Genomic DNA, 27,000 nt, shown 5'->3' with positions numbered 1-27,000 from the left:
CAGGAGAGATCCCAGAGGCCTCACACCCCCCACCCCCCACTCCCCGCCCCCGGGGAGGTGGTTAGAGGCCTCTGGATTCCGCCAGCAGCAGCTCCCGGCAAAGCTTCAGGGCCTTGTGCGTCGTGGGGCCCTGCCTGGGCCTCCTCTAAGCTGGGAGGTTCGTGCCCCCAGGCTGGTGGTGGGCTCCTTATTTGGCTCAGTTTAGAACAGGTTCAGGCTCATGATGGGGTGGGGGTGGGCATGAGGCCTGACTGAGGCTGTCTGTGAGCCCTGAAAAGTGAGGCGGGAAGCAGGCTTCTCCCATTCCCTACCGCAGTCGCTCTCCCGCACCGCGGCTGTGAGCCTGCCCAGTGGCCAGGTCCCCGGGCCCCCCGACCTAGGCAGGCTGCGTGACCTCACGCACGTCCCCCCCCCCCCCCCCCACCGCCGCAGCCCCAGCTGCCTCCTCAGCCGCAGGGTGAGTCACCTTTACTGTATTTATTATTCTCACTTTTATTGTGTTTATCGCGGGCCGGGTAGGGGGTGTTTCCTTTAAAATGCTTTTCCTGAGCCACAAGAACTCCAGGGCCCCTGCCTGTGAGTGGGCAGCTGGCACATGTCACTCCTGCAACATTTCTGGAAAGAAGGATGAGGTGGGCAGGCAGGCCCTCCCCCAAAGAGCTCCCCAGGCCGGCTCTGCCGGCCTCGGCCCCCCTGGAAAAGAAACCCAAACCCCAGAAGCAGCCCCCACTTGGGCTCACGAAGCTGGGTGTGCATCCCGGCTACCCCACAAGCGGCCTCCTCTCCGTCCTTCCCAGCCCCTTTCCTTGGGCTTCTCTGTGCTCCCCTCGTGGGCACTTCAGCCCCAGCCTGCCTGCTTCCCGCGCTGCCCTGGAAGATGCTTTCACACTTGCCAGGCTTGCCCGCTGTCTGCAAGACCCCACCAGCCTCCCGCTAGCTTGAAGGGAGCAGCACGCCTTCCAGTAACAGCTCTTGGGCCGACAGTTCCCCGTCCTCCCTGCTGCCTGCCCCAGATCCCGCGCTGCAGCAGCTCCGGTCTCCCCAGGAAGGGGGGCCAAGCCCTTTCCTTCAGAACGCCGGGCGCAGAGAGGGAGCCAGGCAGGCAGGCCCCTCACAAGTAAAGCTTCATGACCTTGTGCGTCGTGGGGCAGTAGCGGGCGTGGAGCTGGGCCAGCAGTGCCCTGGACGTGGCCTTGAAGCGCGTGCCCTGGCTCTTCTTGTTCCACACGTGGACAGCGTAGGTGGCATTGAGCAGCCGGGACAGCTCCTCGGGGCTGACGTCTTCGAAGTACTTCTTCCAGTTCTGCCAGGGGATGGGGTAGAACGCCTCGTAGGGCAGGGTGGTGACGCCGCGGCAGGTGTGGCTCTCGCCCAGGCTGCGGATGGAGCACCACTTCTTGAAGACCCGCGTGAGCAGCTGCGGGCCCTGGTGGCCCCAGATCCAGCCGTTGTAGTGGGCCACGAAGTCACGCATGCACAGCGCCATGAACTCGTGGTGGCGCTCGAAGGCCAGGAAGGCGCCGTTGAGGACATAGCGGGACTGGGTGCCCAGCGCGTTGGTCAGGTTCCCCAGGTTCTTGAGGACGATGAAGTCCGTGTCCAGGTAGATGCCTCCAAACTTCCACATGAGCGCAATCCTGGAGGCATCGGAGAGCACAGGCAGCACGTAGGGCTCCCACCGCTGCTGCAGGGCCGTGTACCAGGCTGCCAGGGGCGTGTCCCGAAACAGCTCCTCCAGGTCCAGCGGGAGCATCTGGACGTTGGGGAAGCAGCCCAGAAGCGAGAGGCCCAGGTGCCGGGGCAGGGAGGCGTTCCTGCCGGGCAGCCCCTTCATCAGGACCGCCACCCGGGACTCAGGCTGGGCCCTGGCTGCGGACTCCACGGAGCACATGAACAGGAAGCTGGGGTCCGTCCGGTCAGAAGTCTCCAGGAAGAAGATGTTGCCGGGAGGTGGGGTGCCGGAGGGCGGTGTGTGCGGGGCCAAGCGCGGGCAGGGTATGTCAGCAGGCAGGTTAGAGAACTGTCCTTGGTCCCCGGGCTCCCCCACAATGTGCCAGTAGACCATGACGGAGACCAAAAACATGCACTTGAAGCCGATGATGAACAGGGTGCAGACCCACTGCCTCTGGGCACCCCGAAGCAGCTGCAGCAGGCAGTCGGGGGGCCTGGACGTCATCTCCCCAGATGATATCAGGAGACTCCAGCAGGAACCGGCTGGTCTGTAAGAGACGAGCACCGCATTCGGGCAGGCCACTGGCACCCCTGACCCAAGAAAGACACTTCCTACAAACCCAGCCACAGCCGACGCCGGCTTCCAGAGCCCACGGGCCTGCCAGGTGGTCAGAGCCCCACCTCCGTCCTCATCTGTAAAATGGGGGCAGCGGGCCACGGACTGAGGTCTGAGCAGGGTCCCTTTCACTCTGTGACATACCTGTGAGCTCCCCAAGGGCTGGGCCAGCACCACCTACGACGTGCGGCCAACGTGGGCCCAGGGCAGGGTCTGGCCTCTCGGCCTGGCAAGGCCTGTCCCCTTTGAACTACCAGGCTGGTAGCCTATGATCTGAGGCCCAGTGCGTGCACCTCTCGGTCCCATTCAGTTCCACCAGCCGGGCCTAGAGCTGGTCCAAGAGGAAGAAATGCCAGCAGCCACAGGGACTTTTAGCAGGAGGCCTGGGGCTCTGGGGGGCCTGGGTGCTGGCAGCCAAGCTCGCTCAGGCGCAGGCCGGGTGGACCCTAGGCACGTGGGCATGCTGGCCGGGTCCCGAAGCCCTTGGGCAAGACAAGACGGGGTGTCCTGGGCCCCTGGCTTCCCCAGCCCCTGCCTAGAGGGAAAGGGACAGGGAGGTTGTGCTATATATAGTCTGTGACTTGACTAGTGCCACTGCCCTTGGACTCTCATTCTCTCGTGATGCCCAGGCTGCTGCTGGCCAGGAGCAGGAACACTCTTGGGCGCCTTGCAAGAGGCCGGGAGGAACAAGAGAGGCTTGCGGTGGGACTGTGTGAATGCCTGGGACATGAGGGGCCCCAGGTCTGCCTGAACCAGCAGCAAGACGGTAATACTGGAGCGAGGGTTATATTCATTCATTCAGTGAATACTGACTACCCACCATGCACGTGTCAGGCAACCTTCTCAGCATTTCACACATATTAACTCATTAGACACTCGCAGCCACCCTGTGGTGAGGAAACTGAGGCACGGAAGTCTGGTAACTCATGCAGACTCCTCTGGCCAGCAAGTGGCAGGGCGGGGTTTGAACCCAGGCCGCCTGGCTCCAAAGTCTGTGTTCTCTCCACTACGCCATCCTGCCCGGCAGACAGAGCTTGCCACCGTGTGAATGCTCCTGGCACCTGGGGACTCAGTACACACTGACCTGGACAGTGCTTGCTATTAAGAGAGTCCTGGCCGCCATTTACTGTAACCCCAGGGGACAGCTGCACAGTTTCCCCTTCAGAGGCCAGAAAGCTTGGGTGCAAAGCGGTGGGGGACTGGGTGCAGCCTGGGGGCCCAGGGGGGCTGGAGTCAACCCCTCCCAGGACAGAGGCGTCTTGCGGCCCGAGGGTGGTGCCGGGAGCCCGCGACTTGCTCCCCATGGCTGCGGCAGGGAACCGTGACCACGTCATGGGCTGGAAACTGACCAGCCTGGCCGGCCCATGGTGGCGAGGTGGGGATCCAGGCAGCCTGGAAGGCCTCCTGGAGACACGCCCTGGCTCAGCAGCCAACCTCCTCTGCCAACAAGGACTCGGTCCTTCCACACGCTCTCCATGCCCGCAAATCCATCTGCAAAAGATGGCGAGAGACAGAGTGAGGCCGGGCAGGCTGGGCCTGCGGCTCCGCTGTTCATTGATTCCTCCACTCTCTGGGCCCCTCGGCGCCTTAGGGAACATGCTTGTGAGAAGAGATTAGGTGCAGCCCTGCCCTGGAGGAGCGCTCAGCCTAAGGGGAGACCATTTGGAGAGAGACAAGGACAATAAACTAGATGATGGCTGAATGGAGCACAGGGACCAGCAGAGCGGGAGAAGGTGGCTGGACGAGAAGGGAATTAGCCAGATGGGCCTCCATGAGCGCCGTGGGGGCCTGCACACCTCTCTCCCCAGGACCCGGCTCAGTGCCTGGGACACAGCAGCCACACAGGAAACGGACTCGCTGTCTGATTCACTCACTCAGCAGCCAGAGGGCCGCTTTAAAAACACGAGTCCGGGGCTTCCCTGGTGGCGCAGTGGTTGAGAGTCCGCCTGCCAGCGCAGGGGACATGGGTTCGTGCCCCGATCCGGGAAGAGACCCCACATGCGGCGGAGCAGCTGTGCCCGTGAGCCATGGCCGCTGAGCCTGCGCGTCCGGAGCCTGTGCTCCGCAACGGGAGAGGCCACAGCAGCGAGAGGCCCGCATACCACAAAAAGAAAACAAAAAACAAAAAAAATAAAAAAACCCACAAGTCCGGCCAGGTAGCTCCTCTGCTCAGACCCTGAGTGACGTGGGAGGCCCAGGCCACGAGGTGCTGCGTGTCCCCATACCCTGACCTCACACCCACTTCTCTCCCCATCACCGCCTGGCCTCCTTGCTCTTTCAAACCCATCCCCCCACGCTGCTGTCCCAGGGCCTCCGCACCTGCCGTTCCCTCTGCTTGGAACGCTCTTCCTGCAGGTGTTCACACGGCTCATTCCTTCACCTCCCTTTGGTCTTCACTCAAGAATCATCTTCCCACGGGCCCTCCCCAGCCCCTCCAAGACTCCAGCTCCCCCACCACTTCATAGCCTCTCCCTTTAGTTTATTCTCCCTAGTACTTATACTAACATACCGTACGTTTTTGTACTTGTTTGTTTGGGTTATTTATTTGGAACATAACCTTATGAGGACAGGTAGTTTTTTGTGTTTGGTGTGTTTTGTTTAGCCTCCAGAATAGTGCCTGGGTCTTGGTATGTAGTAAATAAATATTGAGTGAGTGTCTCAGCGTGTGGACCAAGTGAGTGAACGAAGGAGTGAGCAGATCTACGAGTGATCAGAGAATTAATGAATGAAAAAATGCATGAGTTAGCGAATCAGCGAGTCATGAAATGAGCCAGTAAGCATGTGAGTGAGGAAACTGCGGGTCACAGGGAGGGTGAGCTGCCTGGGATCCCGCAGCCAGGGTCGTGAGTGGCAGAGCCATGATGTAAACCAAGAACCTTGTGTTCCCCTGGCCCTGGTTTTCCCCTGCAGGGAGAGAGGCTATTTCGGTCCTGAGTATTTTTAATCCACTATGAACCACACCGATGAGTGCACAGCGCAGGAGTGACCTGGCTCTGCCAGTGTGTGGGCAGTAGCAGGCTGTCAGGGAGGCGGGAGCCCTGGCCGACCGTGGTTGAGGGGGACAGACGCCAGCAGCACCGTATTTGGTGCTGGAGCCCAAGACCCGGGAATAGAAACTGTGTATGGGGCTAAGTTGGCCGCAGCCCAATACCCGTGTGACCTCAGGCCCAAAGCATTCTCCTGGTCCCCTAAATGGGCCTCCCAGCTGCAGCCCAAGTCCTGGCCTTTGTCAGTTGAGCCTGGCATGTTCCTGCCACGTCCTGTCTCCCTGCTTACCACTTCTAGCCCTGCACTGGGGAGGCATTCCCAGTTAGCACAGAACTGTGGTCACATCTCTGCTCTAACTCCTTCTGTGACTCCCTGTCATCAAGATCCCCTGTGATCCATCTCAGGCTGGAAGTAAGGGCATGGCTGGTGGAGACAGAGGGCTAAAGGTCTGGCCAGAGCCCTGTTGACCTGGCCCTTGGCACCAGCTCTGTGGACCCCACTTTGGGAGCACAGGGGCCAGGCTCAGGCGCCTAGAAAAGGCTCCCGTACTGGGCGCTCATCACCCCTTCATGGCCTGCACCCACCTCTGCCCCACAGCAGGGGCGCTCCACCCCTGACCCTAGGTGGGCTCCTGTGTCCCGCCCAGGGCAGGAGAAAAGGGCTGTAAGTCACGTGTAACTGGGGTTCCCAGGGGAGACGGGGAGGCGGTCTGCTGGTTTTGCTTGCCCACCATCCAGTCCCACTTCTTTTTTTTTTTTAAGTTTTTCTTTTTCTTTTTTTTTTTTTTTTTTGATGTGGACCATTTTTAAAGTCTTTACTGAATTTGTTACAATATTGCTTCTGTTTTATGTTCCGGTTTTTTGGCCGGGAGGCATGTGGGATCTTAGCTCCCCAACCAGGGATCGAACCCGCACCCCCTGCCTTGGAAGGCAAAGTCTTAACCACTGGACCGCCAGGGAAGTCCTCATTCCCACTTCTGATAACAGCACCCCAATTTCCTTTGGGGAACCACCCCTGCCCCACAGAGTCCACTCCCAACTCTGGGGTGGCCCCGTGATTCAGGTCTGGCTACTGCCTGTGTCGTGTTCTGCCAGCCACAGTGCCCGGCCCCACCCTCTACCTTCGGAGATTAGAAGGTGCCATGGATGCTGGTGACCTGCTCACCGGGAGAGCACGTGCATAGGACCAAGTGAACACAAGACAGAAGCCCTCTGGCAGTAACTGGGTTTAGGAGCCACGAGCTATCCCAAACTAGAGACAACCTGCCCAACCTCTCATGCGAGAGGGGGTGAAATTGAGGCTCAGATATGCTCAAACCCACACAGAATCACAGCCGAGGCGGGACTAGAACTCAGCTCTCACACCAGCACACGTGCGACTGGATATCGGGGTTGTGAATTCTCCAGTGTTTCCCTCCCACGGGCCCTAGAGGCCGGGAACCAGCTCTGGATGTGGCCTCAGGGGATGCAGGCAACTGCCTGTCCTCTACTTCTGGGACAGGTCACGTAATGCCAGGGGCCTCAGTTTCCTCATCGGTGGAAGGGGCGCGCAGTGTCTGCCCTAGGTACTGCGTGCACTTCTACCTGCACTTGGACCTTGCTGGTTCTGCTATTGGTTGGGGGGCGGGGGGCGGTTTGGAAACCAAAGCCTGTGGGCAGATATGCATAGGAAGGGCAGAGGAGGCACTGCCAGAGGGTCCTTCTCTTCCTGGAGGCCCACAGGACTGAGGAGATAGCAGCTGATGGGACCCTGTCCTCTGAAATGGAGGGCGGACCCCAACCTGAGAGGAAAGGAGAGCCTCAAAGCAAATGATCACACCTTCTGAAGATTTCTCCAATCAGTCAATCAATCAGCAATTAATCAGTGCCCTAACCCCACCCCGTCTCGACCTCTCTTCCTGCTTTCTGTCCCTGGTCTCTCTCTCGGTCCCTCCCACCTCTTCCTCTCCCTGCTGCCCCTCCAGGTCTGTCTGTCTGTCTCTCCCTCCATCTCTCTCCCTCTCAGCCAACCCTGGGATGCCTTTGTTTGGTCCCTGATCCCACGACACCACATCGGGGGCAGAGTTGCAATGGAAAGACACAGAGAGGGACAGGGGCCAGAGACCAGGTTGACAGGACGGAAAGGACCTGGAGGGACAGCTGTCTCTCCCCTCGCCCCAAGTAAGCTGCTCCCCGAGCGAGGGACACGAAGGCCCCAGCTGGCACCTGTGCCCCATGCCAAGCAGAAGAAACCAGGATTAATTATGTACTGGGAGGTTTGGGGCTGGGGACCCAGGGGGGATGCAGTGGGTGACAGAGGAGACAGGGAGCCTGCTGCATCCTTCTGCTCGATGAGGAAGCATCTCACGGGGTCAGGAGGCCCTGGCCCGGCTTTAGCTGGGGTCAGTGTGTTTCTCAGTTCAGCCTGACCACCAGTGAGGGGCGCAGCTATTATTCCAGCTAATCGCAGCCCCCGCTCCCCTGTTTAACTTTCAGAAAATTTAGGTGACTTGTCCAAGGGACCATGGCTAGTGGCACTGGGGCTGGAGTCTGCTTCCAGGTCTACCCAACCCTGCTGAATTTGCTGTGTGACCTTAGGCAAATTACTTTCCCTTTCTGGGCCTCAGATTCCTTCTGCACAATGAGGAGGGGAGAACAAAGCTAACCAAACGTTCTAATGGTGGGGACACAGGGCATGTGCTGATCAACTTCCTTGATAAGTTAACATTTTGATAAGATACCCGAGGCTATACATTGAGGTATCCAGGGGAAGGTCACCGGGCCAGGAAATGGAGCATAGAATTCAAACCCAGGTCCCTCCTGACAGCTTCTGTTCTGCCACTAATTGGCTATGTGGCCTTGGCCTGTGCCTGCCCCATGTCCTTTTCATCTGCGAAGCTGAGGGGGGTGGGCTCTTTGGTCTTAGAACTCAGACCCTCCTGGGTGTGAAAAATCAATACTTAGAGCTTCCAAACCCTACTTGAAGGGTCTGCTGTCCTGTCTACCCCCGCTCTTTCAGGGCATAAATAAATGATTTCTGCTCAAGAATTAAGAGTGACAGTTACTAGATGTCAGTGATCCTTGTAAAAGTGGCTGTTTTGGGGCTTCCCTGGTGGCGCAGTGGTTGGGAATCCACCTGCCAATGCAGGGGATACGGGTTCGAGCCCTGGTCCGGGAAGATCCCACATGCTGCAGAGCAGCTAAGCCCGTGTGCCACAACTACTGAGCCTGTGCTCTAGAGCCTGCGAGCCACAACTACTGAGCCTGCGTGCCGCAACTACTGAAGCCTGCATAACTAGAGCCTGTGCTCCACAACGAGAGAAGCCACTGCAATGGGAAGCCCACGCACTGCAGCGAAGAGTAGGCCCCGCTCGTGGCAGCTAGAGAGGGCCCGTGTGCAGCAACGAGGACCCAACGCAGCCAAAAATAAAAATAAAATAAAATAAATAAACTTATTAAAAAAAAAAAAGTGGCTGTTTTCAGAGCAGAGGTTATAAAATGTTCCCCCTCCAAAGCCTGTAAGGTATTCCAAAGTCAGAAATCAAGCAGACAATGGCTTGCTCTTTGGGGGATATACAAACAGAAAAATTAGAGAGGCGGAGACCTCTTTTTCCAATAGGAATAAGGCAGATTCTTAGTTCTGAATCTTCCCTCTTCTACTGATGTCAGACAGAGCGACAGGGCAAAGAAAAAATAAAACACAAGCTACAGCATTAGGGAAATCAGGAGCAGGAAAAACCCCTCAACTCCAAGTTACATGTAAGTGTGGCACAAAGCACGTGAGGCCAGCAGATACAGCAGTGAGCGGGGGGGGTGGGGGGAAGAACGGGGTGCAGGGGGCGCCCAGTAGCGCAAGATTGCAGAAATAAAGGAAGAGGGAGACTTCCCTGGTGGTCCAGTGGCTAAGAATCCGAGCTCCCAATGCAGGGGGCCCAGGTTCGATCCCTGGTCAGGGAACTAGACCCCACATGCCGCAGCTATGGATCCCGTGTGCTGCAACTAAGACCCGGCTCAGCCAAAAAGGTAGATAAATAAACAAAAGGAAGATGAATAAGACAGGAGCTGGGGGCTTAATGAACCAGGGGGGTTCAAGGTTGGAGGCAGTGGCCTCTTTTCTTTAAATAATGGCAGTTTTATTTTATTTTTTTATTTTATTATTTTTTTGGCCATGCCATGCTGCATGTGGCATCTTAGTTCCCAGACCAGGGATCGAACCCATGCCCCCTGCAGTGTAAGTACAGAGTCTTAACCACTGGACCTCCAGGGAAGTCCCCGGCAGTAGCCTCTTGAATCAGGTTGGGTTCTGAGAGGCAACAGAAGAGTGGATGCAGACAAAGGCCATATTTTAAAGGAATAATCCATTCATGTAAAAACAGAGGAGGGAGCCTTTCAGCAGAGAAATCTAGAGAACAATCCTGGCCTCTCTCCCAATTTCCACCAAAACCTCCTGTTAGTTGCTAGTCCAGGAAAATTCAACTCATTCAAATAGAGAGAAAAAAAAATTGTTAAAGGCATAAACACAACATCCATACAAATAAGCTACGTGAGTGAAGAGGGAAAGGAACACTGATGTTCCCTCATGTATAAAGAAGATTCACTATACAAATATTGCCACAAAACAAATAAAAATTCTAATTGAAAATTGCAGCAGGATTTAAAACAGTCAAAATAAAAACCTTGAGAAGAGTAATTCCGGCTTGAAGAAAGACCAGAAAGCAGAAATACAAGAACTGGAGAAGAAATGGACAGAAAGAGAGATGGCAAGATATGAGGATGGGGACTTCCCTGGTGGCGCAGTGGTTGAGAATCCGCCTGCCAATGCAGGGGACACGGGTTCAAGCCCTGGTCCTGGAAGATCCCACATGCCACGGAGCAACTAAGCCCATGCACCACAATTACTGAGTCCTCGTGCCCCAACTACTGAAGCCCAAGCACCTAGAGCCCGCGCTCCACGACGAGAAGCCACCACAACGAGAAGCCCACGCACCGCAACGAAGAGTAGCCCCACTTGCCGCAGCTAGAGAAAGCCTGTGCACAGCAACGAAGACCCAACGCAGCCAAAAATAAATAAATAAGCAAATAAAAATTTAAAAAAGAGATATGAGGATGATAGGTGAGAACTGATAGACATGCTACATAAATAGTTGCATGTGTGCAGCAAATTCAAGTTTTGCTTTTTGGAATGTCCTAGAATTTCTTTTCCTTTTAATATTTTCTACCCACAGTTGGTTGAATCTGTGAATGTGGAATCCACAGATATGGAGGGCTGAGTGTACAGCCAAGCTGTTCTTTAATACAAAGGTTAGAGGGACTTCCCTGGTGGCGCAGTGGTTAAGACTCCACGCTCCCAGTGCAGGGCGTCCGGGTTCCATCCCTGGTCAGGGAACTAGATCCCACATGCATGCCTCAACTAAGAGTTCGCATGCCACAACTAAGGAGCCAGCGAGCCGCAACTAAGGAACCCACCTGCTGCAACTAAGACCTGGCGCAACCAACAGCCACTATGGAGAACAGTATGGACGTTCCTTAAAAAACTAAAAACAGAACTACCATATGACTCAGCAATCCCACTACTGGGTATATACCCTGAGAAAACCATAATTCAAAAAGAGTCATGTACCACAATGTTCACTGCAGCACTATTTGCAATAGCCAGGACATGGAAGCAACCTAAGTGTCCATTGACAGATGAATGGATAAAGATGTGGCACGTATATACAATGGAATATTACTCAGCCATAAAAAGAAACAAAATTGAGTTATTTGTAGTGAGGTGGATGGACCTAGAGTCTGTCATACAGAGTGAAGTCAGTCAGAAAGAGAAAAACAAATACCGTATGCTAACATATATATATATGGAATCTAAAAAAAAAAAATGGTACTGATGAACCTAGGGGCAGGACAGGAATAAAGACGCAGACATAGAGAATGGACTTGAGGACACGGGGAGGGAGAAGGGTAAGCTGGGACGAAGTAAGAGAGTAACAGTGAAATATATGCACTACCAAAGGTAAAAAAAATAGCTAGTGGGAAGCAGCGCATAGCACAGGGAGATCAGCTCGGTGCTTTGTGACCACCTAGAGGGGTGGGATAAAAAGGGCAGAAGGGAGACGCAAGAGGGAGGGAATATGGGGATATATGTGTACGTATAGCTGATTCACTTTGTTATACAGCAGAAACTAACAGAACATTGTAAAGCAATCATACTCCAATAAAGATGTTAAACAAATAGTAAAATAACATAAAGGTTACACACCAATAGTTTCAAAATATAAGGACTTAGGCAATAATGTATTATGAGGAAAACTGAGGAATAAGCACAGCCAACCAAATGGTGATTGGAATAACTTTAGCAACCCCTCCAAAAAAGAGATGGTAGGAATAAGGATGACATAATGGAATGACAATGTTATCCAGTCAGGCAATGTAAAAATGATACAACTAAAAAAGTTGGTAGGGCAGGCAGAAAGAAGGTAGAGAGTAGAACAAGCTCAGTGGTTGCCTTATCTTTAACTGCCAGGTGTAAGAGCTAAACTAGTAACAGTTTAAGCATATTTAAAGTACAAAGGTGACAGTGAGAAGGGTAACACTACCCAATTATATTGCATCCAACAAGATACATCATTATGTCACATAACACTAAGAAATTAAAATGCTGCCAATTAAGCAATGTTACTTTGCTTTCTTATTATGTAGAATTTTTCTTTTGCAAGAACGTTTTAGTCAGATTTTTTAGCGTTTGTTTTTTTCATTTTTGGCTGCACCGCACAGCACGTGGGATCCTAGTTCCCTGGCCAGGGATCAAACCCTCACTCCCTGCATCCTTGCATTGGAAGGGCAGAGTCTTAACCACTGGACCGCCAGGGAAGTCTCTTAGTCATATTTTTAAATCACCTATCACACCTGTGCACACATAAGAAGGAAAATAAGTGAAATAAATTTAGTAGGGTGTTCCTGAAACTTCACCACACGTAAGACCTGAATCTTCTGAATGACTTCAACTCGGTGTCACTGATGTCTGTGTTTTCCCACATGGTACCATCAAGTCCAGTTTACACAATGGACTTGAGCATCTGAGGATTTGGGTAGCTGTGAGGGTCCTAGAACCAATTCCCTGCGTGGATACCAAGGGACAACCATATATTAATCTCTGGCCACACTTACCATCAAGTGTGGGTGATACAGCACCTCTTAAAAGAGTGCTTCACTCTTGTCTCCAGAATTTTCTTCTGAGCTGTGGACACCTCTTCAGGTTGTCATGTCACTGCATGTGCAGGAAGTGGTAACTGTCATGAACACCACCTGACTGAGAGCTTCCAGAGGCACTGGATGGAAACAATATATGCCTTACTCACTCAATACAGTATCAGCTGAAACACGGGAGTGACAAGAGAAAGGAGAGGATGAAGAAACAAGTTAAATTTAATGTTGTTCATAGAAGACAAATAATAGATACTATCTAAAGAAAGAAGGAACAAGACTTTTTTTTTTTTTTTTTTTTTTAATCTTTTGGCTGCATTGGGTCTTAGTTGCAGCATGTGGGATCTTTTGTTCCGGCAGGCAGGCTCTTTGCAACGCGCAGTCTTCTCTCTAGCTGTGGCACATGGGCTCCAGAGCATATGAGCTCTGTAGTTGCGGCACGTGGGCTCTCTAGTTGTGGTGTGCAGGCTCCGTAGTTGCGGTGCATGGGCTTAGTTGCCCCGCGGCATGTGGGATCCCTGACCATGGATTGAACCCACGTCCCCTGCATTGGAAGGCGGATTCTCAACCACTGGACCACCAGGGAAGTCCCTAAGAGTATTATATAAAGGATAAATATAAATGCAGCCACTAGAACAAAAATACAAGCGTTCCTAAATATCAGACTATTTATTTTTAAATCAAAGAAAACAGACCACACAGTCAAAGAATAAAGAATATAGCCCTCCCACATGCACAAAGACACATACACACATACTGCTCACAGCACGGGAAAAAGATAACAGACATCAGTCATATCAATAAATATAAATAGATTTAACTCACTTATCTTTACACAGAAAAAGATTTTTAGTTTAGATCTCAAGCAAAACCAAACTCTATCCTGTACTTGAGAGACAAACATCAAAAAACGTGATTTAGAAGGTTACAAGTAAAAGAATGAGCAAAGGTTTAAAGACACATAGAAACAAAAACAAAGCTGGGGCCATAATCTTAGTATCTGACAATGGGAGCTAAAGCCACACATCACTGAATGGGACAAAGAAGGGCCATTTATAATGCTAAGTGGTATCATTTACAATATGCACCAAAAACACTGCAGCAATTTTCAGGAAGAAGAAACTACAGGGATATCAGAAGAACTAGACTGAAACACACTAATAACAGACTTTAATTCACCTCTCTCAGCCCAAGAAACACAAATAAGAATTCAGAAGACCTACAAAATAATCAGAAGGTACTACTCTGTATCAAACTCTCGATTCACTTTCTTTTCAAGAGCTGATGGAATATTTATGAAAATTGAAAACCTTAGCAACACCCCTAAACATAAAAAATGCAGACATTTTATCATCACAAGGCAGAATGACTAGAAATTAATTTAAAAGTCAGGAAATTTAAAAAAAAAACCTCTCTTGGACAATTCTTCAGTCAAAAGGGAAAATACAAACTGAATTTATAGGCTTTCTAGAAAACAACCATAATCAAAATATCATGAATCTGAATCTATACGATACAGCTGCAGAAATACTCAAAAGAATATTTACAGCCTCCAATACATGTGACAAGTAAAACAGGACAGTTTAAAAGAAAGAAAGAAAGCACCAGGCTAAAAATGTTAGAAAAAGAACCACAAAATAAACAGAAAGAATAAGGAAAGAAAGATTACAGTAGAAAAAGTTAGGAAGCAGATAAGCAGTGGAACTAAGAAATAGGGCCCAAAACTGGCTCTTTGGAAAAAATTCAATAAAATATATAAATCACCATTAACCGAATTAAGGAAAACAGAAAGTGAAAGGGATGAGAGAGCACCCAATGCAAACTGAGACATGCCAAATGGGAGAGTAACCAAAGAAGCAGAGGAAAACTTTTTTTTAAATCATAAGATAGTACTTTGCAAATAAAATTTAAAACCAGAAAAAAATAATTTTTAGACAAATGTAATAAGTCAAGCCTGTGCCTGGAACAGATCGTCTGGACAGGCCAACTTTCACATAAGAAATAGAATTACACAAGATCATTAAGAAACAAAAGCAACCGGGCAGGACATTTTTAGAGAGGAATTTTACAAACTTAAATAACAGAAAATTCCAATGCTTTCAAAAGTGTTAAATAGCAAAATATATGAAGGAACACTTAAAAAAAATTTTGAAGTATAACATAGACACCAAAACCTCACAAAGATTGCACAAGATACCCTACTGACCGATATTGCTTATGAATATTATTGTAAAGATCCTAAGACAAGCAAATAGAATTCAGCAGCACATCAAAAGAATGAAACATCAAAACCAAGTGCGGGGTCTTCCCTGGTGGTGCGGTGGTTAAGAATCTGCCTGCCAGTGCAGGGCACATGGGTTCGAGCCCTGGTCTGGGAAGATCCCACATTCCGCGGAGCAACTAAGCCCGTGCGCCACAATTACTGAGTCTGCGCTCTAGAGCCCCGCGAGCCACTGCTACTGAGCCCGCGTGCTGCAACTACCAAAGCCCATGTACCTAGAGCCCGTGCTCTGAAACAAGAGAAGCTACCACAATGAGAAGCCCACACACCACAACGAAGAGTAGCCCCTGCTCTCCGCAACTAGAGAAAGCCAGCGCACAGCAACAAAGACCCAACACAGCCAAAAATAAATACAATAAATAAATTTATAAAAACAAAACAAAACCAAGTGGGGTTTATTCTTGGAATGCAAGGGTGGTTCCATATTAGGATATCATTAATATAATTCATCCTATTCCATAGATCTAAGGAGAAAAATCATACTGTCATCCCCAGAAATGCTAAAAAAATTTGATAAAATTTCCAACACTCTTTCTGGATAAATTAGGAATCAATGGATACTTCCTTAACAAAAGTATATATATCACCATCAAAGCCAAGAGCCAGCTTCATAGGGGGGTATGAGTACCCAGCTTCACACATGAGGGAACTCCTGTTGAAGACAGGAGAAAAACAAAGGTGCCCAGCACCATCACGGGCACTGGAGGTTTTCATCAAAGCAATTTGACAAGAGAAAGAAATTAGAGCTATAAAAACTGAATAGGAAAAAAAACAAAAAGCAAACCTGAAAAGAAAAAGTTGAAACAATTATTATTTTTATATGATACTGCTGTATACCTGGAAAAATCAAGAGAAACTATTGAAAAACTACTACTAACAAAAGAATACTGTAAGGTGGTAGGACACACACACACACACACACACACACACACACACACACAAGCAGACAGAAGCAGAAGATATAATGAAAGAAATGACTCCCACCTACAGCCACCACAATACTCAGGGTTAAACTTAACAAAAGATGTTCAAAATTTACGTGAGCAAAATTTTAAAGCCGCTGACAACACAAAATAAAGTTGAACAAGTGGAAAGTTGCACTATGTGTTTGGATAGAAGATTCAGCTTCATAAAAATGTCGATTTTCTCTAAGCCAATTTATAAATTGCACGCGATTCTGGAATTCAACAAGTTGACTCTAAAATTCATCTAGAAAAACAAACAAGCAAGAACCTACAGGAAAACTCTGAGGAGGGACACATGAGGAAGGACTGGCCTTTTATGAGAGACATTAAAACACAAAGTACCAATAATTAAAACAACCTAGTCTCAGCATATGAACAGACAGGGCAAATGAAACAAAAGAAATCACAGAAATACTGGATTGGCCAAAAAGTTCGTTCAGGTTTTCCATAAGATGTTACAGAAAACCCCGAATGAAATTTTGGCCATCCCAATAACATGGCACTTGCATACCCAGTAAAGGCAGTGTTTCCAATCAGTAAAGCAAAAATGGATCTTTTAATACAGGTGTTGGGCAAGCAGAGAAGCCACTGGGGAAAAAGAACCAGATGAATTCATACCTCAGAATGTGCCCTAGGATAAACCCCAAATATAAAATAATAAATGTTTCGAACAAAACATGGGTGAATTCCTTTATAACCTTAGAGTTGGAAAGGTTTTCTTAATTATGTGCGAAATCCAAAAGCCATAAAAAAAAAAAAAAGGATAAACTTGACTCCTTGGGAAAAAAAAAAAAAAAAAAAAAACTTCCCCAAACCTTTCGCCAAATACCAAGAAAGTCAAAAATACAAGTGACAACTTGGGAATGACTTTTGTGTCCCTCAGATCCCAGAAGTCTAATTTTTCTGTTATAAAGAGATCCCACAAATCAAGGAGAAAAAAACCCAACAATTCAAAAGAAAATGGGCCAAGGACAGTTCACACACACACACACACACACACACACACACACAATGATGCTTAAACAGGTAAGCAAGACAGGGGAGCTTTTTGTAAGTAAGAGAAATGCAAGTCAGAACACTCAGCAAATAAGATGTGCATGAATCCAAACCTTTGACAACACATTTTTCTGCCAAGGCTGTGAGGAAACAGGCCGCCCCCCATCCCCTGCACAGTGCTGGCAGGCAAGCCAAACGGTCCTGTTTCAGGGGCGGAGGGCAAGTGAACAACACCTATCAAAATTACACATACATGTGGGACTTCCCTGGTGGCGCAGTGGTTAAGAATCCGCCTGCCAATGCAAGGGACACAGGCTCAATCCCTGGTCCAGGAAGATCCCACATGCCTCGGAGCAACTAAGCCCGTGCGCCACAACTACTGAGCCTGCGCTCTAGAGCCCACATGCTGCAACTACTGAAGCCCACGCGCCTAGAGCCCGTGCTCCACGACAAGAGAAGCCACCGCAACGAGAAGCCCGCGCACCGCAACGAAGAGTAGCCCCCACTCGCCATAACGAGAGAAAGCCCGCGTGCAGCAACAAAGACCCAACACATAGAAAAATAAATAAAATTAAAAAAACAAAGTTAAACATACACGTACCCTTTCACCACGCCATCCCAGTCTGTGAATTTATCCTACGGATAAGTGATATTTGTGTTGGTCACAGGTTTGTTTGCAACTGCAAACGCTTAGAAACCACCCAAGGTCTTTCTTGAAGGGACTGATTACTCAGTGACACTGACACCATGAAAAACAATGTCTGCTCCCAGCGGGCAGGGACCAAGGCCACTTCTACTCATTAGTCTGGTCCCACATGGCCAGCACAGACCCTAGCATGTAATAGGTGCTTAATACATATTTTTTGAAAGAATGAGTAAATGATCCCTAAACTGCCCAGAAAGCCAGGATCGAATGAGGTAACCAACCTAGGGGAGTGGCATCTGCAAACTGGAAACCATGAGCAGGTGCAGATTACAACTGCTGGAAAGTGTAATTGGTACGTTCTGCCTCTCCATCTGAGGGTACAAAATAAGGTCAGAGGCTGTGTCCCTTAATATTGAAGTACCTGAGTACTCACCTGTCCCAGGAGAGAAAAGGTGACCTTCCCAGCTCAGCAAGGCTAGTAAACGGGGGAGGGGGAGTAGGGTTTGCTTCAGGTATGGCTGCCTCCAAGTCTCTGACCTCCTCTCTTCCCCGCGGCCATCCCTCCCTCCCTGGGCTGAAGGTCAGGCCGCCTGGGGCCAGCTTCTCACGAGCAGGATGGAGTCACTTTCTGCGCAGTTCAGGGAGGTATAAGACACCATGAATCTGGACACCCACACATTTGCTCTCAGGGAAACTGGACTGGGAAGACTGGGGGCTGGGGTGCCACTTTCTGCAGAATGGTTAGGGATGACCTCTCTGAAAAGCTGACATTTGTGCAGAGACCAGAGGAGGCGAGGCACACACTGTATGGATGTCTGGGGAACGCGTGTCCAGGGAGGAAAATCAGTGAGTGCAAAGGCCCCGAGGCATGTGCGCCTGAGGTGCTGCCCGAGTAGCAAGGTGGGAGGATGAGGGCACCAGGAGAGGAGGCCAGAAGGACAAGGGGACACTGGGCCATGGGGGGGGCCCTTGAGGGAGGGGCTGCCGTTGGGAGATTTTGAGGAGGAAAGGGTTATAGTGACTCATGCCTTTTTTTTTTTTTTTTTTTTTGCGGCACCCTGCGGCTTGTGGGCTCCTAGTTCCCTGACCAGGGATTGAACCCAGGCCCTTGGCAGTGAGAGCGCGGAGTCCTAACCACTGGACCGCCAGGGAATTCCCTAGTGTGACTCATGTATTAAAGAAATCTTTACGATCTGGGTGCTTTTTAAGACTAAAGCCCAGGGGACGTGCGGCAACAAGAAAGCAGTTATGGGACTCTTGTGATAATCCAGGGGAGAGGGAGCGTAGACAGGAAAGGAGGGGGAGAGCTTCTCTGAACAGATTCCCCCAGGCCTCTCCCTGCCCCGTCAGTGCCGTGGCCACAGCCCAGCTCAGCTCTCCCCGTCGTCTCTCTGTCTCTGTCGGGGGACCCACTACCCCAGCCTCCTCCCTGGCTTCCTGTCTCAGCCCCAAGAAGGTCTACAGACCCCACAATACCGAGACCTTGCAGGCACTTCCCCTCAGCGCTGCCCCTCTCCAGGCCCACGACCTCCAGACCAGCCAAGCTGGCATCTGCCATTTTGCTCAAACCATCAGGCTCTGGGAATTCCAGGCTTCTGCAACGTGCTCTTCCCTCTTCCCAAAATGTCCCTCCCCACTCCCCTGCCCAGGAACTTCCGGAGCAGAAGAGGTAGGAAGTTTGCCACTTGCCAAGAACACGCCGCTTGTCAGGCACCCTACCAAGCACCGCTCGTCCTGTGTCTTCATGTCCACCACAGTGGCCCCTTTTACAAACGACAAAACTAAGGTACAGAGGAAAGGGGCTACCCGGCTAGTAAAGGTGGGAGGCAGGATTTGCACCCACCCAGGAGTGTCTGCTCCCCAGTCTCAGGCCTTCCTTCCTCGGTCTCTCCTGACCTAGGTTGAGTAGAGCCACCACCTCCAGGAAGCTACCTGGATTTTGGCACAGCTCTCACTGGGGCCCGTGGGCTGGGTCGCCGGTGCTGCACACACCAGCACACAGTAGGAGCTCGTGGCTACCTTCCAAAGGAGCATGTGTGTAAGCAGCCCTCACTCCAAACCCTGTGCTTCGCCCACAGCCTAGACCAGCGGCAGACCTTCAGAGCCCGCGGGTGGGTAAGTCCTCTGGGGAGGGGCCAGGGTGAATTTGGCCTTGGAGTGAACTGGGATCAGAGGAAAGTGGGCAATGAGCCAGATGTGGCTCACCCTGCCTGAGACTGTAAATGACATTAAATTAGGGAGGGCCTGGCACATAGCAGACGCACCACAAATGCGTGATGACTGGTTGAGTGGTGAGGGATACAGGAGAGCCATCTGGTACCCTTAATGCCTTTGAAAACGATGGCAAAACCTTGGAAGGAAAACCAACTCCTCTCTATTGCTCAAACTGGGAATTCCAAGTTTCTGAAACATGCTCCTCCCTCTTCCCAAAATGTCCCTCCACCTTCCCCTGCCCGGCAACCTCCTAACCATCATAGGTAAGATGAGAGCCATTTGCCAAGAATCCGCCACAATTGCCGTCCCGGTTCTCTTCATACCTTTGGGTACTGCCTCTGTATTTCCACAGCACGCATGCACAGACACTTCGCCAACGGTGGGATCACAGGGGGTGGGGCTTCCAGTCTTTCTAGAGTGTGAGTGTGTGTGTGTGTGTGTGTGTGGGTGTGTGTGTGTGTGGGTGTGTGTGTGCGCGCGCGCGTGCACATGGTGGGGGTGCAGCGGATGTCCAGTCACCAGCCTGCAGTGACACCTCCTGCTTTGCTCTTTATCTTGAAGACTTGAGGTGTGGGCACATGACATGTCAGCATTTTGGTTATACCCTTTCTAGTCCTTTTCTGATGCCTCCACTCACACGGAGCAATGTTTACACAGAGCTGTGGACAGGAGACGCACAAAAAGTGATCCTATTACACCCACTGTTTTACACCTGGTTTTATTTTTCACTTAAAAATATGTGGGGCCCCTGTCTTCTAAAACTAGGTGGTGGTGGAAGTAGTTACATAACCAGACCCACTTCTTTTTTTTCTTTCTTTTTTTTTTTTTTGCGGTACGCAGGCCTCTCACCGCTGCGGCCTCTCCCGCCGCGAAGCTCAGGCTCTGGACGCACAGGCCCAGCGGCCATGGCTCCCGGGCTCAGCTGCCCCGCGGCAAGCGGGACCCTCCCGGACCCGGGCACGAACCAACTGTTTGGAAATATATGCTATGCCTTCCCATTATGTCAGTAAACACAGCTCCATGCCCTAACTTTCCAGGGCTACGTTGTATCTCACCATCTGTATCCCATCTTGACTACTTTGACTACTGGAAATGTGGCTTCTTTCCTTTTGCTTTTATAGACAACTCTGTGGTGAGTTTCTTGGCACTTACATATTTGAACACATCCTTAATTACCTCTATAGGACTGGCTCCTAGAAATGAGCTGCTTGGGTCAAAGGAAATGTAATTTAATGTTTTAGATACAGATCATTCACTTGTCTCCGGAAGGGTTTTAAAATGTCCAAGTTCTGTCCGGTGTCAGGGCGTGCCCACCTTCCTATCCTCTCACTGCAGGAAGGGATGGGCGTGGCTGAGTTAACATTTTTTAAAAGCTCCCGGTCAGGCATGGAGCTATGTGGTTTAATAATAACAAGAGTGTATATTTCCTGAGGGCTTACCATGCACAGCCAAAGGTCAAAGCAGTTTTCCTTCAGTAACTCGTTTAATCCTCCCAATTAGCTGCCAGGCAGGTCCTCTTATAATCAATTACAGCTTGAGTTGGAAACAAAGCACAGCTGGGATTCAAACACCCTCTGCCAGGTGAAAGGAGCCCAGTTCACCTGGGGCTGCACCACGGCCAGGGGCTCAGATCTCACTGTGGTAAAGAAGAGGCGCTTGAGTCTGAGTCTCAGTTCCCTCATCTGTAAAATGGGGCTGACAGCACAGGATGGCTGAGAGGGTTTAAAAAGACCAGGTAACAAAGCGTCTGGCACCTAGAGGGGGGCTCAGTTCATGGAAGCCTGCCCTCAACTCAGGCGATTGCCTTGGAGGCCTGTGGGAAGAAGCAATTGAAGACTTCAGACAACTGGGAGGGGAGGGGTGCCTCTCTGGGCTCCGTATCAGTATCTGGGACAATGGCTTCTGTGCTTTCAAATCGAGCCTGCTCACAGAACGTAAAGATCTCTTTTCCCATTTTCTCACGTTCACCCAGCAACTCAGACTTTGCACAGGTGTGACATCCAGAAGGCTGTGTGCTCCTGCTGGGTGAGAGTGTGGGCGCAGGGGTGACTGTGCAGGCACCCACAAGGAAGGGAAGGGGAAGGGGCCCTCCTAGCCCTGTGGCCAGCCCTGTGGAGCTGGAAGCCCCTGGACTCACTGGGGTCTTTCCAGAGAGAAGACAAACAGAGGTAGACAGGGGAGGAAGGGACGCTCACTCACCAAGCACCAGACAGAGTAAGATGGGTACCGCTTCCCGATATCTACTAGAGATGGAGGCTCGGAGAGGAAAGCGATTCTCAAGGGCATGTGGTTAGTGCAGGCAGAGCCTTCTTTGAATCCAGCCCTGCCATTCATCAGCTGACTGACCCTAAGCAAGGCACTTCCCCTCCCTCTGGAGTTTGTCAGTGGGGGTGATAACACCTGCTACCTCCCAGGGAAGCAGGGAGGACTCAAGGGAATGGGGGGGGGGCAAACAGCAACAGGGAGCTGGGGACCTCGGGTGCAGAACCCTCTCTCCACTGATGCTTTTTCTACCTCCTTCTCTAGGAAGATCTGAGCCGACTCATAAGATGTCCTCCCAGCCCCCTCCCTCCCACCTCCTGTCCTCATCAGCTCAGAAGATCCCTCTGGACCAGACCCCTCCCACCTCCTGCGTCCTCTGGGACCTCATTCTACCGACCTGCCCCTCCTTCTCCAGGGGCTGCAGCCACTCCTTCTTCTGGCTCTTTCCCATCAGCTAATAAGTGCAGTCAAGTCTACCTTATTGAAAAGCACACACACAGATAAAGTAAAATAAAAAGTGCTGCTCAAATACACACGCCATCAGCAGCAAAAACAGAAGCCGAATGACAACCTGGGAGAAGATCTTTGCCGCAAAGAGACCAGACAAGGGGTAAACATCTCATTGATGAACTCAAACAAATGAGTAAGAAACACACAAAAATCCTAGATGTTCATACTCTTTCACCCAGTAATTTCATTTCCAGGAAATAACAAGAAACGCACACTCATAGCCTAAGGAAGTGGGCAATGGTACAGTCCCTTTGGAGAGCCTGCTGGTTCTAGGTATAACCATCCTAGAGGTTCATATCCAGTGACTACCAAGTAATTCCCTTTCCAGAAAAAAATCTGGCAATGTATAAATTTATATATGAACTCAATGTAACATCTAAAAGAGCCAAATATTTTTAAAAAACCAACAAAACCTAAATGTCAAATGAGGTCCATTAACTAAATAAGATGTAACAATATCTAAGCACTGAAAAATATAAAAAAATAATTTGAGACAGGTGAGGCATTTGAGATGTTTGTATAAACAAGACACTCAAATATGTACCAATGTGTTTTTTAAGAAGTCTGGCAAAAAGGGCAACTTTTAACAATAGTTATATCCAAGTGATGTGAATGCGGAATTTTTTCCCTACTTCTTTAATTCATTCAAGGAAAGTGTAGTGAATGCCTACTGTGTGTCAGGCCAGGCACCGGGCTTCAGGCAAGCTTCCTCCCTCCAGGAGCTTCCAATCTGGAGAGAAGGGGTAAGGCTCAACGGGAGGTGAGGGCACACCTAAGAGGCGCCTGGCTGGAAGGAAGTGCATTCCAGAGAGCACTGCCTGAGCACAGCCTGGGTAGCCAGGTCAAAGGTGGAACCATCCCCTCTACCCACCTGGAGGTGCAGCAGCTGCGGGGTGGGCGAGCTGTGGTGGGGAAGAGCCGTTTTCACACGTCAAGCTTCCCTTTTCTCATCCACCCCTTCTTGTTAAGAATGTCCCTGGCAGCCACCTTGTCTCGCTCTGCCCTGGTACCAACTCAGACCCGAGGGGACCTGCATCCCCTGCTGCCCCGGGTCCTTGAAGATCTGGACCGCCATGACCGCGTGGGTTTGGGAGCTGCTGGCTGGGGCTGATTAGGTAATGTGGTGAGTCACAACTTTCTGATGTTCCAAGTAAGTCACCTTGAAAGATTCTGCCAACCCTGCACACACTGGGGACCTGGGACCCTTGCACACAGCAGGAGCAAGTCCACTAGCCTAGGCAGCTATAGGGCTTCGATGGGTACAGGGAAGCAAAACACATTTTACAGAATTTCCACTTCAGTGTTTGTCCTCTGGTATCTATCGCGTGACCCTAGCAGACAAGGAGGGACAGGCACCAGAGGCACTAGAAACATGTGTGGGAGGAAAATGAACAACTGAGAGGGTTCCATCTCGACCCTCCTTTTCTTTTTTTCCTGTTTTTATTTGGGCCTGATCTGGGGACTCCCCTAGGGGATCTGGCTGTGGGCACTGAGGGGGTAGTCCCCGCTAGCCTGGGCCTTGCTTTGTCACCCTGAGCAGGACGACGACTCCTTCATTGGGAGCAGGTAACAAAGGGGAAGTCCTTGGACAGCTGGAGTGGAGGCAGGGGCGGGGGGAGCGCCAGAGCCGGAGCATACCAGGTGTTCCCGGGTGTTTGTTGAAGGAGGGCACAGATCGATTTCAGAGACCCCAAGGGGCCTCCACAGAGCGGTCAATCACTCAGCATTTGGGGGAGACCGAAAGGGTGTCCTTCTGAGAGAAGGGTGGCTTTTAACCCTCTCAGAGCTAGAGGCTTAGCTGAGTCTGACGAGGAGGTGGGAACTTCTACCCGCAGGTGTCAGATACGGAAACTGAGGCCAGGGGACTCCCCTAGCACGAAGGGGAGTGGACTCTGCGACTGGACCTCCGAGCCAGAGCCTCGCCCAAGCACACCACTGCTCCCACTGGGACTCAATGTTTCCCATCTGGAGGAGAGGGAGGGAGAAAAGCATGCCCGAAAGAGGGAGTGGTCTGAGGTTCCGGATCCCTGAGAGCGAGCGCTTACGCCCAACTTTCCCCGCTTCCCGGATCCTACCCAGGCCGCCCCTCCATCTGGAGAGCCCTTCCCCCTTGTCGGCGGTCCAAAGCCTCAACATCCCTAAAGGCCCGGGGGGACGCCTCGCATCCCCTGCAGTCTCCCTTCAGACGGCCCCTCCCCACCCCTCTCCCCAGCGGCGCCTCCTGCCGGGCCAGGGGCGAGCGCAGCGGGCGGTGAGGCCTCCCGGGGCGATTCCGTGCCCCCAGACAGAGCGGCGTGACTCGACCAAGGATGCAGCGCGGGCCGGCGGAGCCCGCACTCGGACCCGGGCTTCTCGCCCCCGCGGGCCCTCTCTCCCGCCGAGGGACCCCGGGCCGGGCGGCGCTGCCCGGAGGGCTCCCGGGCGGGGTGCGCCCTCCCTCCGCGGGCCGGGCTCCTGGCCCAGCCGCAGCGCTCAACTTGGGGCGCAGCTGGGATGGAGGCGGCGGCCGGGGGACCAGGGCGCCCAGTCGGTGCGCACACAAGGGTCCCTCCGGGACAGGTGGCCCGGGCGGGCGGCGGCCGAGCCCTCCCCACCCCTCCGCAGCCCCTGTCCCTTCCCCTTCCTTCTCGGAGCGCTCCTCCCCACCTGTGCCCGGGGAGCCCCCAGGTCAGTGTCCCGGAGCCCGCCCAGCTGCACCCTCCGCAGAGCCCCTCATACCTCAGGCTCCCGTGGCTCCGGGAGGCGGCCAACTGGTCCCAGCGGGCCGTCGGCGAGGCGGTGGGAGGGAAGTGCCCAGAGCCCGGCGGGCGGGAGCACCGCCCCTCAGGCCCGGGGCGTGGTCAGCCCCGCCCCGCCCCTGAGGGGGTCCCTTGCATCTTCACCGCTCCCGGCGCCCAGGGCTGCACCATCACCAAGCCGCGGGCCAGCAGGTATGGTGCGCTCGCCGTGCCTCCCTGCTGCCTGTTCTATGGGCTTATAATCCCATTTCCCCTATTTAACAGGTGAGAAAAACAAGGCTCAGAGCGGTTAAGTAACTCAACTTCAAACAGCTGAGAAGGGGCAGTATCGGTATTTGAACTCGGGCCCGCCTGACGCTACTGTACCTCCTCACAGCGTGACCCGTGCTAAACGTTTTGCCTGCATCCCGCAGTGTTTTACCTTCGCCGCTCTGTCCTTTCGCCCCTCACTCTCCTCCTGGTCCACTGCACACTTGCTGTGTTGTCTTCACTTCCTCCTCGCCAGCGCCCAGGCCACGGGAACAGTCTGCATCCCAGCGCCGGGAACAGTACTGTGCCTCAGTATGTGCCGTTGAATGAACGACTCAGAAGAAAATTCCCACCAGCTTCCACCACCCATCCGTCCACCTCCTGAGATGGCGCCCAACCTCCCCTTCCCTGTGGGGACCAGGCTGAACTGGCCCAGCTGGCCCGGAAGCCCCCTCCACTTGTCCACAAGATCCCACCCTTCAAGCCAACACTGATCCAGTGATTCTGTCCTCTCTCCCCTCTCCTCAATCATTCCTGTCAGTTCACACGCTGTTACTTCTCCTATCCTAAAACTAAAACCAGAGAGGAAAAACAACAAGAACAAAACACTCTTACGAACCCCCTCTGCCCCCTCCAGCTACGGTTGCCTCATTTTCCCCTTCCCTTTACAGCAAAAGTCCTCCAAGGGTTGTTTCTCCAGGCTGTCTGCAGTCTCTCTCCCCCATTCTCCTTTAAAACCCATGTAATCAGGCTCTTGCCCCTCTCCCCACTAATCCCCAGATCTGTCATTTGGGGGCCCCAGTGATGTTCATGTTGCTGGGTGCAGTGCTGAGTCTCTGTCCTTGTCTTGCTGGTCCCTCCAGCAGTATTTCTCACTGCTGCCCACTTCCTCCCCTCTCATGCACCTTCCTCTCTTGGCTTCCCAGACACCACATTGCCTGGTTCTCCTCTTCCTCCTTGGTGACCCCCCATTCTCTTTTGTAGCAGCCCCCCCAACTTCTAAATGTCACCCCAACCTGTGGCTTTGGAGGCTTCTAGCTGCGGATGGCACCAAATGTGGCCTGCAGCCTGGACCTCTGCCTAAACTCACATATCTAACTGTGTGCTGGAGACCTCCCTTATCTCACGCCGTCCAACGTCCTGATCTCCCCCAAAACCGTCCTCCTGCATCTACCCCATCTCAGTTAACGAAAACTCCACGTTCTAGGTACTCAGGCCCTAAACCTGGATTCCTCTCTCTGCCCACAATCTGCATACCCCACATCCACTCCAAGAGCAAATCCCATCTGCTCCACCTTGAAAATATACCCAGAATCGGACATTCCTCACCCCACCCTCTTGTCCAAGCCAGCAGCCCCTCCACAGGCTGAGTGCGGAGACCTCTTCTCACTCTATCCCTGCCTCCCCCAAACCCCTGTCCAAACGGCAGCCAGAGAGGTGATGGTAGAACTAGGTCCAGATCACATCCCTCCTCCGCCCCACCCCCTCCAGTGGTTCCTCATTGAGCTCAGAAGCCCCACCTCTGCCCTCTGACCACATCCCCTTCTTTTCCATCAGCCAGACCCTGCCCAGCCACACTGGCCTCCCTGCTGGCTCCCACCCACTCCAGGGCCTTTGTTCTTTCCACTCCTCTGCCTGGAACAGCCTTGACTACATACCTGCTTAGCTACTTCTGTCACTTCCTTC

At 51.9% G+C, this 27,000-nt stretch overlaps 1 protein-coding gene across 2 annotated transcripts; it reads right to left on the bottom strand.

Annotated features, from left to right (window-relative positions):
- Window positions 1–359: 359 nt before the first annotated feature.
- On the bottom strand, window positions 360–25,091 carry A4GALT (alpha 1,4-galactosyltransferase (P1PK blood group)). 2 transcript variants are annotated; one of them, XM_079937421.1, is made up of 5 exons: window positions 22,215–22,372; window positions 17,775–17,969; window positions 12,418–12,578; window positions 3,637–3,778; window positions 360–2,219 (listed from the first exon to the last, which is right to left on the bottom strand). In XM_079937421.1, the coding sequence occupies exon 5, from the start codon at window positions 2,174–2,176 to the stop codon at window positions 1,112–1,114; it is 1,065 nt and encodes a 354-aa protein (XP_079793547.1). In that variant the 5' UTR covers window positions 2,177–2,219; window positions 3,637–3,778; window positions 12,418–12,578; window positions 17,775–17,969; window positions 22,215–22,372; the 3' UTR covers window positions 360–1,111. The 2 variants fall into 2 exon arrangements, with proteins under 2 accessions (XP_079793547.1, XP_079793548.1); XM_079937422.1 differs by lacking the exons at window positions 12,418–12,578; window positions 17,775–17,969; window positions 22,215–22,372 and adding an exon at window positions 25,046–25,091.
- Window positions 25,092–27,000: the final 1,909 nt, after the last annotated feature.

The sequence above is a fragment of the Stenella coeruleoalba genome (genome assembly GCF_951394435.1).
Source record: "Stenella coeruleoalba genome assembly, chromosome: 11".
In the NCBI taxonomy this organism is placed as follows: domain Eukaryota; kingdom Metazoa; phylum Chordata; class Mammalia; order Artiodactyla; family Delphinidae; genus Stenella; species Stenella coeruleoalba.
This window is presented reverse-complemented; position numbering and strand designations above follow the sequence as displayed.

Coding starts and splice junctions, on each gene's coding strand:
- A4GALT (XM_079937422.1), bottom strand. CDS start 2,176: ATGACGTCCAGGCCCCCCGACTGCCTGCTGCAGCTGCTTCGGGGTGCC.